We start from the raw sequence: 12,714 nt of genomic DNA on the forward strand, positions 1-12,714 counted from the left end.
GACCAACCTGGGAAATTTAGCAAGACCCTCAAGAAGTGAGGGTGAGGGATAGGGAACGCTTTTAAATTATATTTTATTTAAATTGTTTTTAAATTATTATTTTTTGTTAATACTATAGGATAGATAGATTTTATTTTTAAGAGAAATGCTAATTATGCAGGGATAGAAGAAAATATTTGCCTAGATGTATAAACTTCAATCAATTCAGAGTTACACCTTTATGTTATCCCCCTCATAATGCACATTCTTTTTTATTTGCTTTGTGGAAATTCCTGAGTTTTCTTCCAAATAAAAAAGATCTTTGGAATAGACCTGAGCTAACTGAAGTTTTATTCCCCACTGACTTGAATTAATTGTAGCTGTTTGGATAATAATTCCTAATGTTTACCAAATGTTCTCATCTTTAGTATACAGATAAGATTTCAAAATGTAAACTATCTTATTTTGAATTTATTAGCAACAGTTACAAAGCTATTTTTAAAAATCCACATAGTAGAGAGCCAGGCATGGTGGCATACACCTGTACTCCCAGTGACTTGGAAGTCTGAGGCAGGAGGATTGCAAGTTTGAGGCCAGCCTCAACAACTTAGGCCCTAAGCAACTTAGTGAGACCCTGCCTCTAAATAAAAATAAAAAGGGGGAAAGGATGTAGCTCAGTGGTGAAGTGCCCTGGGTTCAATCCCTTGTTACCTACCCCCCCAAAAAAAATCCATGTGGTAGAATATTAACCATAAAATCTATTTGTCAGAAGAGCGATACACTAAATCAAATTTTTTTAATTTTCTAAACACTGTATCTCTCTTCCGATTTTCTTAATTTATCTGCCATTTTGGCTAACTCTCAAACGCAAGTCTAAGCAGGGTACTTATTAATATAACATTTTAAAATGCTGACAGTTCTGATTTCTTCTATCAGATTGCCTATATGAAAACAAAATCAGAGAATTGAACATATTGCTAATATAACAAATCCAACATCAAGTGTGCGTATCCCATATGCACATATGCATTGTGCTGAGTCTGTATAAAATCATCTCATACAACAAACCTATCAGGGAACAGTATTGTCCTCTCTATGAGCTGGCGCTTGAATAAGTTCAGCAATTCCAAGGTCACATGGAACCAAGTCTTGGGCTTTCAAATCAAAGCCCATCTGACTACAATTCCTATTTCCTTTCATTCCGTTACATTCTGAGGTTAATGATCTGCTCTCATAATCCTAACCACTTTGCCCACAGATTCGATCAGACTGTGAAGTGAATCAGAAGATTACATACCGAATCTCCGGAGCAGGGATTGATCGGCCACCTTATGGAGTGTTCACCATTAATCCTCGCACTGGGGAAATTAACATCACTTCGGTGGTGGACAGAGAGATAACTCCACTATTCTTGGTAAGTCACAACAGTGTGTTGTGATTTATTAATATTATTTTTCTTCCTTTTTAAAAAATCATTTCAGGAGTATGGCTGACTTTTGTTAAAACAGTACATTGAAACAAATAAAGGACTTGACGGGGTGGGGAAATTGTAAAAATGAAAGTTTATAGTGCAGGATTCTCTTACGTGTTGCAGTTGCATGTAACCAAATGTCTTGATGACATTAAATCGTAGATGATAATATGGTCCGACTTCGGTAAAAAAAAAAAAAATTGCTTCTTTACTTATTTCATCATGCATTTTCAAACATGTTACTTTATTTCCTTTGGTGGAGAATGATAGCTTTGTTCGTTTGTTTTGTTTTTTGTTTTTTTGTTTTTTTGCTTTTTTCCAACTTTCCACAGATCTATTGCCGGGCTCTGAATTCACGAGGTGAAGATTTAGAGAGACCCCTGGAGCTCAGAGTCAAAGTTATGGACATAAATGATAACCCCCCGGTCTTTACACAGAATGTGTACACAGCCAGCATCGAAGAAAACAGTGATGCCAGTAAGTCAGAAGATGCCCCTTCTTACCTTACACCGTATCTAACTCCTTCCTTCAAAAGCGTTAAAACACTAAAATACTGGTAATTAAAGATCGGAAAAAGTTCGATTTACATTTTGAATAAACTCCGCAAAGTTTATCCTAAAACTCAGAAAAAAACAAAAATAAAAAAACAAAAAAACCTCATGCCTAAAAATACTAAATATCCTCTTATTTTTAGAAATTCTTACACATGCATTCAAGCCAGTGCTGGCACCCTCCTCAAATCTTAGTCCACAAGAGTAACCTGAGGAAGAAACCATGAATGTTAAATAAGACCCCGTTCGGGTCTGTCCTCAAAATTGTTGGCTGAACCACAGCAGGCAGATGGTCACACCTGCACAATTGAACCATGGGACACTCACTGAGAGCACTCCTCTCTCCTCAGTCTATGCAGTCAGTGACATTATCTTCTCTCATTTGTTTCATTCCTTTCCTTCTTGCTTAATTCCGTTTCCAAGTCTAATGCCCCTTTGCTTTCTCCCTTCACATCCATTCTCCTGAACTTCCTTTCCGTCCTCTTAGGCTTTGCTTCTGGGTGCCTGGTACTCCTCTTCGCCTGTCTTCTTGCCCCCTCTTCCCCACAATCCTCTGACATCCCTTTCCCTTCCAAATCCTGCCAAAAAACCTCTAAATCCATTTGGAGGGAAATCTTGGTGGAGGGAGGAGACAAATTTCAGAAGCAAACCAGATAAACCCAAACTGTTTTTTAATGTATAGGATGGGAGAATATAAAGAAGCAGAGAAAAGGATTTGCCAAAAGGAGGCAAAGCAGAGAGTGCTTCCTTGGTAACTGACTTTAAAACAGCCTTGGTGAAGGAAGAGAAGGCGAAACCCTCCGCCAAGCCCCCACCATCACTGATTAGAAGTCATTAATGTTTCCTCCAGAGATATTAGTTACAGGACAAAGGTTGTAGGGCCAGGGTACAACCTTCATAGACTGTGAAGTCCTTGAATCCTGGCTCTTTCTATTAAGAGGCTCCCTGGTTCCCTGGAGTAGGATTTTTTTTTTACTTTGATAGCTGCAAAGCCAAAGTATGTCAGGGAATCTGTCAACTCTGAAAAACATGTCCCATGCACTACTGTCTTTGCAGATTGGCTTAGGATGCCTGTTCTTTGTTTCTATGAATAATCAAGAATGTCTTATTTTTCTGTAGGCAAATCTCCTTTTCAATAATTATGTATTTTGACTGCTTAGTAAAGTGTTATTAACTTCCAGTGTAACCAATAGTAATTCTCAGGTTTCTGGATTAGTGACAATTAAGAATGTGGGTGCTCAGTAAATAATTGCAATGTTGAATTTTTTTACTAAGTTATAATCTTTCTTAATTGGGCATTTTAAATTAATTTCACAATATCATCGCAAAAAAATGAAACTGATAAAATCACTTCCTTTGTCTTTTGATAATCTTCTGAACTTCTTTTTCACACATTAAAGAGCACTATATTTTGCTACTAATTTGCCATATAATTATTTAAGGAGTAAAGTACTTTATCAACAATAGAAAACTTTCATAGAATCACACCACTGCTGTTTTAGTAATCACCAGCATAGCTATACGTTATGGAATATATTTTCATAGAAAACCTTAATGGAGGGAATTAAGAAGTCCAACCACTCTTCCTTTTTATGTCTACCGATTTGCTGAATTATGAATTAATTCTAATGGAGTCCCAACCATTGTCTGCCAAAATCTTCATTTTCAGATGCTCTGGTGATAAAGCTAAGTGCCACAGATGCAGATGAAGACAATCATTTGAATTCTAAAATCGCCTACAAAATCATCTCTCAGGAGCCCGCAGGTGCACCAATGTTCATTGTGAACAGGTACACTGGAGAAGTCCGCACCATGTCCAGTTTCCTTGACAGAGAGGTAAAGCCTTCTGTGAATGGAATGGTCAGAAATATAGAATTCATTTTTGAAGAGGCAAAGATGAAATGATCTATGTATGACCTTAATCCAATGTGAAGGAGGGAAGGAAAAAGATTTCAGTCGTTTTTAATGAAAAGATCAATTACATAGATTTTATTTAATGTGTATATAAAAGAAAAGACAGATGAAGACACTGAAATGCGTTGGATTCTATTCAAAACAAGACCTAAGTCTTACAATTTTTTTTTCATCTTAATTAAGCAACACAGTATGTACAACCTACTTGTGCGGGGCTCAGATCGTGATGGAGCCGCAGATGGGCTATCCTCTGAGTGTGACTGTAGAATCAAGGTTTTAGACGTCAATGATAATTTCCCCATCTTAGAGAAGACTTCAGTAAGTGGTTATTCTTATGATCTTTTTTCTATAAGAATCAGTAATCGATTTGATTTCCTACTAGTTTGTGAACCTGGCTCTGCCATTTGTATGGATGGATTCTGCCTTCTTTCATAAACCTTGGAAATTCTTATGTATAATAATATAATTTAATGTTATATGTTTTTCTTTAATTCACCATTTCAAGGAAACCTCTTTGAAAGCAAATACTACCTACTCCATATGCTCTCCTCACAGAAATGTATTGATGTAGCTGAGAATAATATAACAATAGTAAGATGTTCATACCTGACTCATGATTGCCTGAATTAAATCCACCAGAATCTCAAGCAGTCTCAATTTCTATTTTCATATTCAGGCATAAAGAAACATAAAATTCAACATACCAGGGACAAATCTGGCTTGCCACCTGTTTTGGTAAAAAAAAAAAAAAAAAAAAATGTATTTTATCGATCATTTCTTTCCCTTTGCTTCAACAGCAAAGATGAACAACTGAAAAACAGATTTTCCTGGCCCATAAAACCTAATGTATTTATTATCAACCCTTAAAAAAAAAAAAAACCAATTCCCTAAAGGAATGGAGTCAATAAAAATAAGCCAGACAAAATGAAACAATGCCAGTTTGATCTTGATTTTACAAGTAGCACATGAAAATCTCTTTTATTATCTTAGCAGCATTTAAGTCTTCTATTTATGAGTGGACATTTGCCATTTAATAACAGTGTAAAATCACTGACATAGTTTATCATTAGCATTTTAGAAGATAACTATGTATAAGTAAATATCTTTTTGCTTGTAAAAATTCATTGATTATAAAATCAATCTATATCATTTCAGTACTCAGCAAGTATTGAAGAAAATTGTTTGAGTTCAGAACTGATACGACTGCAAGCAATTGATCTTGATGAAGAAGGCACCGATAATTGGTTGGCACAATATTTAATCCTTTCTGGAAATGATGGGAATTGGTTTGATATTCAAACAGACCCACGCACCAACGAAGGCATTTTGAAAGTAGTCAAGGTATAGTATGGGATCTGCAATATTTTCTTCCAAAGAATTTTTAAATAACTCTCAAAGACAGAGTCTGCATTTTAAAAAAATACTGCATTTAAAAAAAAACCTTGAATGCAGCTCATATTGGCATGTATCTCAAGGAGGCCACAGTGTCAGTCTGAGCCTTCCCTCCCAGAAGAACAGTTGTTACCAAGAAAAAGAAACCTGATTTGTTCTCACAGTGCCCAAGATCTAAATGAGAACATAAAGGAAGTACCTCCAAATTAAATAACATCTGTGAATTTAGCAATCAAATAAATAGTGGTACAGAAGTCATGATATAAAACCTAACTGATTGCCAAGTGGATGAAATGTCAACTAATTAATTGCATAACTGCAGGGGAGAGACTTCTGTGCTAGATTTGTCTGAAAAGCAGAGAGTAGGATTTAAGCAAGACCTTATAACTGAGATTGCTACTGCAGATAATGACAGGAGGAAACACACAGAGGCACAAAACAGGACACATGTTTGGGACGTGGTAAGAGCCCTGTGAGGCTGTGCCAAGCAGAGCATTCACACAGGAAAGAAAGAGAAGTAGGAATGGAGATGCCACATGGGGTCATTTTGCTGAGAATCTTGAATATTGAACTCTGGAATTTTTCTTACAATTTTTCTTAAAGGACTTTATTCTTTTACTTCATGGGCAACAATAATATCTAAATATTTATAAATTAAAAACAAAACCACAAACCAATAAAATCACATGAGCATTCATATAAAGAGGGCATTTTTTTTCTCCAATGAGAAATTGCTATTAACAATATAAACAACACTTATAGGTAGGAAAATATATATTCACTTACACACACACACACACACACACACACCTATTTAGGTTGGTACACAATATGCTTGTGTTTATTCCATTCTGTCACTACTTTTCTCTGTGGTTGGAGTTACTGTGAATTTTTTTTTAAATATATTTGGAGTCCATTTAGCCTTCACCTAATATAAACATACCATTCGTGCATTGAGTCTCTTTCCTTAAGTGTCTGGAACTATTTTTAAAGTATTATTACTTTATCAACAAAATACAACCATGTACACAGAAATCATGCAGTGAATTAATTTATGATAGGATCACCAAATTTATAGAAAATATCTCTATATACTTTTTAAGATTTTCATTCAAATGAAAGCACAAAATTTCAAAATTCTTTCAGAAACACAAGAACTCAAAGAATATATAATATGGTCTTACTGTTTGAAAACCTTGCTTTGAGGTCAAAAACTATGGCCCATAGGTCAAATCTGGACAAGCCTCTGCTCTGCAAATAAATTTTTTGTTGGAATACAGCTACATTCATTCTTTTATATATTTTCTGTGGCTATTTTCACACTCCAAGGGTTGAAATGAATACTGAGACAGAAACTGCACATGATGCCCCCAAATCCAAAATATTTACTCTCAGATCTTTGACCAAAAAGTTTCCCAGTCCTTTCTTAAACACCAAGAAGTGCTTTGGAATTTTTAAAAAATAGTAATAGCATTGTGGGTTCAACTCTAGAAAGATCAAAATTCTGACAATAATCATTATGTTAACCAAGTCCTTAGGTCCTAAGAATCTAGTCGTTTACTCCAAGAAGACACTTTGGGGTAAGCAGTTTGTTATTGTTCCTCTTTGCAAACCCCAGATGTCTAAATGCAATCAGAAAATCCTTGCCAGAGAGTCCCCCCTGCAAAGAATGAATGCAAATGTCTGCATTTCCTCTATTTGTCCTTTGTAAACATCCCTGCTAGAAGGAAAATTGACCTTCAATCAACTTTCTGTCCCTAGATTCTGTGAGTTTCTATGTTACAAATTTAGACGCACATTAATGTATTTGCATTACATCTGCTCAATAGGGAGAGAACAATTGTAATGAACAGGAACATATTTGTGCATATACACACCAGAAAACCCCAGGAGATTTCTCTATCAGAATAGAGGTTCCCAGGTTTTTCATTTACTTAAAGAAAGCATGGAATTCTAGAAAATACAAATAAAAAATAAAAAATTGAGTTATAGAAGAGAGATCTCTTCCCATTGAAAATTCATCTTTGAGTATATAATTCATATTTGACTCTGTGGTTCTTCTCATGTGCACTGGAACATTCATATGTGAGTATTATGGTGACAACTGTCAAAAGATGTGTAAAAGCAATCAAAATCCTAGAACTTAAGGGTTTTAGCTGAAATTCAAGTGAAGTATGCGAAGTCATGTCCAAAGAAAAATCCAAGTGAATTTCTGCTTGTATTTCTGTTTTATCAGCACTTCTGGAAGTTTTAGCTCCAAAACCTAATAAAACATTCATGATGTCCTGGAACTTCCCAGGGGCCACACACATCTTGACTTTTGTTGGCAAATGAAAGCACAAAATTTCAAAATTCTTTCAGAAACACAAGGACTCAAAGAATATATAATATGGTCTTACTGTTTGAAAATGTTGCTTTGAGGTCAAGAGATGCTCACCTAAGCTTCCAGAGTACTTCTGGATAGACATTGTCAGCACTCCCTTGTTTACAACAGCTTTTTCACTTGAGACTTTTCATGTCACCACATCAGTCATTCTGGATAAAAAGAATCCATTCATCTCTTACCCAGGAAACCCAGTTCAAAGGTTATTTTTCTCAGGGTGTGGTATTTACTTTTTTGAATGAGCTTCATAAAGGACTCTTCTTATCTAGCAGGCCCAGTGCAGTTAAATTACAGTGTAAGGCTGACTATAATATTTCTGAGTTCTTTAGAATTGCTCCTATCATTTAGAAAAAGAATTACTTGTTTAAATATATCACATATTTTACTACTTTATCCTGCTGTTCATACTTTCAGGAGATTCTCAAATGTGAATTTGACAAAGGAAATCTGAGTCCTATTTATTTATTCATTTAACAGTTGTGAACATTTTTTATTTCATTCTAAATTTATTTTTTATTTTTTATAAACTGTTCATTTGAGAAAATATTATTTTTCATTTTAGGGGTTTTTTATAAGAAATTCAAAACTCCAAAACATGATTCCAATTTAAAGACACAGACGTAAATATCCTACATACCTGATCTTGCCAAAAGGCAAAAAGAATCGGATGTCTAAAATACCCAGTGCAGTAATAACTAATTTTTTTCCATTTAAAATCTGAATCGCATTGCTTTAGTCTAGTGTATAGCTTGTCCACCATGACTTCTCGTTCTATAAAAAGAGAGTTGTTTGTTGTTTCAGAGTTTTTCACTTTTCATTAGATGCTGGATTATGAACAAATACCTAATGTTCATCTTGGTATTGGAGTTAAAAACCAAGCGGATTTTCACCACTCTGTTGCTTCTCAATTCCGAATGCACTCAACCCCTGTGAGAATTCAGATTATTAATGTGAGAGAAGGACCCGCATTTCATCCAAGTTCCATGACTTTCAGTGTACGAGAAGGAATAAGAGGAGATTCCTTATTGAATTATGTGCTTGGCACATACACAGCCATGGATCTGGACACAGGAAATCCTGCCACAAATGTCAGGTACTGCAAATACTTGGTTCGTGTTGATGTGGCCTGATTCTGGCCAGTGTTAATTTATGTGGTATCTGCTAGTGTATTTTCGTTATAATATTTTTGGGGATTTTTGTCTTGCTCTTCTTTGTTTATTTGTTTAAGAAAACTAGTATGGCATTTGAAATTTTCTTAGAATTGTAACAGTGTTTTAGAGACTGAAGCTGTAAGAGCTCCAGTTGATTTTAAAAGTAAATGTATGTAAAAAAAAAAAAAAAATTGTAGGACCAAAGAATCACCTAAGTTAGTCCAGCGGTCTCTTTGATCTCTTGTACCCAGCTGTCCTAGCCTGGACTAGGGCTGATTAAATCATATTGTAGACAGGAACGCACTATATAGATGAGTCACTGCTTGTTTTCTTAAAGCCTGTGGGTGTCTATGACTTCAGATTCTTTTCAACCCTCTGCTTAACCTAAGAGGATACAACAATGGAAGAAGCTAAAACACAGTTGTTTGATAAGCATAAAGAGTCAGAATGGGAGAAATAGAAAGGTAGGTATGAGGGGCACTAGGTACACAGACACAAATTAGAATGATGTAAAATGTTCTGGAAGTAAGTACTGTGAAGTAGATGAGACTTCTCTATATGCTTCCCATCTCTCTCCTTTTCTTCCTTCCAGTATTTTTGTACTGAAGGAAGTCGACTGACTTACAAATTACTTTGATAATAACAGTTTTAACTAATCAGATAACAAGTTGAAAGACTTAAAAAGGTATGAAGTCTGTTGGTATGGGGGAAAGGAAAAAGAGTATCAGATAAATGAACTGAAGATTTGAAATTATGCCTGGTACAGAGACCCAAATCTCCTAACAATAAGGTCAAGCACTTTACATCCATTATCTATAAAAAGACCCAGACAGAGAAATAAGGAGAGGATACCACAAGATGCCCTAAAATCCACAGCATATATACTAATATGCCCCATGTGAAAATGAATACACAATATTTGTTTTTTTAAATAAATACAGGATATTTAATATTGCTATGATTTAATAAATAGATATGAAATAAACACACATTGTGTTAATTTTACTAAGAACTGGAAGAGTAAGAATGATGAAATTTCAATACTTTGCTGTCAACCTATGCATACATTTAATATTGAATTCTTACTGTCATATATATATACACTTCTTACAAACCAAGGCAATTGTCACTATAAAGCAAGTAGAAACAATATATAAGTTTACCACATTGCAACTCTTATGTGATTGTAAAGTATTAATTTTCATAAAAGCATAATGATGAACTTATTTAAAAACAGGTATATCATAGGGCATGATGCAGGCAACTGGTTAAAAGTTGATTCAAGGACTGGTGAAATACAATTTTCTAGAGAATTTGATAAGAAGTCAAAATATATTACCAATGGAATGTACACAGCAGAGATCCTGGCTATAGATGGTAAGAACATTTATTTTCAATATGTAAAAAAATTGCTCCTATTAGATTAAATATTTTAAACATTATTATTCTAATAATGAAATATGAGTGACAAAATATATCACTTAGTGGTGTAGGCAAGACTTAAGGAACATTCTAAGCACCTCAGATCCAAAACTGAATTTAATTACACTTATAAATGTCATTTACACTTAAGGTATAATTTATTTCACATACATTCAAGAAAGAATTCAATATGGTTTATAGCATAAAGCATAAAAGTTGAAATATGTATATGTAGGACTGGGGAGTTAGTTCAGTGGTAGAGAGCTTGTCCTATATGTGTGAGGCCCTGGGTTTGATTTGCAGCATAACCAAAAAAAGAAAAAAAGTATATGTATAATTTTATTTCCATTTCTTACTTCATCTCTTAAGTATGACTAATCCCACTTGTCAAGTATGTGAGGATTGTTTACCTAAAGTAAATTTTACAATCTGTGCACAAAGTTCATTGTGGGATCACCTGCTGGGAAGGCAGTGTCCCCAAGAGCATAGTTATTTTAGAGCCACCAAAACTGAATTTCAATGACAAAATTGCATGAATGTTGTTTTACATATTGTCCAGAATAAGATAACATGAGCCAAGAAAGTACAAGTTTATTCCAAATATAAGATTCAAGTTTAAAGCCTAGAAGCACAAATGCACTAAATGAATTTGTTATTGAGCCACTTCCCACATAGGAAAATCTATTACACATTTCTCTTGGTGAGTAGCAACAGGATTTGTTGATTTATCAGCAGTTAATGATTCTTCAGAGTAGTGCCTAGGAAACTAACTGCTACATAATGAAACAACAGAGAAAGGTCAGTAACCAGGAAAGAAGAGGAAAGATGGATGTCTCAAACACATGCCTAATATAAGGTAAATACTGTAGGTTTGCATTACTTTTATATCTGACTTTTACCAAATGAAGATAAAGATAAATGAGCAGCATAAGACTCAAAAAGAAACCATGATTAAAATCCAAGAAAGGGGCCCACACATTCTGGTCTTTATCCTGAGGTTGTTACTTTTAACATCTGAGTCAGTTATATGAATAATATTTACTATCAGTATTCTGGAAGGAAATGGATTCTAACCATGTTGACCACACCCCAAGTTTACATATTTATCATATGTGAAATCTGCCTAAACTCAAATTAGAAAAGTAGGCATTTCAAGTGTAGAAAGAGAGTAAAAGTGTCGTCACAATGTACCCGTGGAAAACTAAACACAGGCTCATCATCTCTTCACCTGAGCAGTGTCTGCACAGGCACAGAAATATCTAGATGGTTCTGTTTTGACCCAGGCTGCCTGGCCATCATGAGAGGAGACAGAGTTCTCTGGGCAGCAAACTGCATTGGAGAACAGATGCTGTAAATAATAGCTTGAGCCTTGGTTGCCACGTCACGCGGCCATGAGAAAGCCAAAGAGGACCAAAGAATGCCAAAGCAATCTATGGGATCATCTGATGTCTCGCTAATAAGAAACTAAATAAATAGACACTTTAGAAAATCCATTGCTGAACAGGGTATCAGAACAGACTGTACAAAGCCATGCTAGACATGGATGGTCTCTTGGTTTATTATCATTTGATAAACTCAATGACTTCACTTAGGTATACACACAAAAGCTCTAAACAAGATTTATTAACTTCTCAGAAAATGATGTAGTGAACTCCTAGAGGTGATAATGTTCTAGTTTGCAAATGATGAGGAAACAGAAGCAGGGCAAAAGCAAACATAGAATTATTTATTCACTATTAGAGAACATAGACTAGAACAGTGAATCAGGCCCAGATTCCTAATTCTTATCCCCTGGCTTTTCCAATAAATTATGCTAACTAAAAAATTGTTTCAAATGCATTAGGGGAAAAAAATCTAATAGATTCATATTTGTTTTCAGAAGTGCCTTTTCAGAGGGAAATAGGAAGGGATTAAAATCAACAAAGTAATGGAAAGAAAAATACACAATTATTTAATTTTAATTGCAGTTATTTCCACACACCTACCTCTCAGTAAGCATCCCAAATGGAAGGTTGCCAGCTGGTCTGGGGGGCCTAATTTATTGGGACAGTATGAGAATAGAAAGCAGTAAAACTTCCCTAAGGAAGGATATTTAATTTTCCATCTTAGGGGGCTGAGGCTGTAGCTCAGTAGCAGAGCACTTGCCTAGTACATGTGAGGCACTGGGTTCAATCCTCAGCACCGCATAAAAAATAAATAAATGAAGTAAAGTCATTGTTCCATATTCAACTAAAACAATATTTTTAAAAAAATTCCATCTTAGGACGCAGAGGATTTAGAGGAATAAAATGAAGATGAAAATCACTTTAGGAAGAGTGAACAGAATGCACAAGAACCTCGAGTTAGGAAAAAAACTGTTCAAGCAACTCAAAAAGGGTTGGTGATGTAGCTCAGTGGCAGAGCAACTTGCCTGGCATGAGCAAGGCCTTGGGTGCAGTTCTCAACACTGCA

The 12,714-nt window shown here is 35.1% G+C and overlaps 1 protein-coding gene across 1 annotated transcript in view; it reads left to right on the forward strand.

Moving 5' to 3' along the window:
- The window catches only part of DSG4 (desmoglein 4), a gene marked incomplete at its 5' end in the record, with an annotated part of 36,920 nt that overhangs the window by 13,841 nt on the left and 10,365 nt on the right, over positions 1-12,714 (forward strand). Inside the window, 7 exons of the mRNA XM_079109321.1 lie at positions 1,238-1,393; positions 1,783-1,927; positions 3,671-3,837; positions 4,099-4,233; positions 5,071-5,256; positions 8,512-8,783; positions 10,079-10,218. Coding sequence (XP_078965447.1) covers positions 1,238-1,393; positions 1,783-1,927; positions 3,671-3,837; positions 4,099-4,233; positions 5,071-5,256; positions 8,512-8,783; positions 10,079-10,218 — 1,201 coding nt within the window. The remainder of the gene's footprint in view (positions 1-1,237; positions 1,394-1,782; positions 1,928-3,670; positions 3,838-4,098; positions 4,234-5,070; positions 5,257-8,511; positions 8,784-10,078; positions 10,219-12,714) is intronic.

The sequence above is a fragment of the Sciurus vulgaris genome (genome assembly GCF_902686455.1).
Source record: "Sciurus vulgaris genome assembly, chromosome: 13".
Lineage (NCBI taxonomy): Eukaryota > Metazoa > Chordata > Mammalia > Rodentia > Sciuridae > Sciurus > Sciurus vulgaris.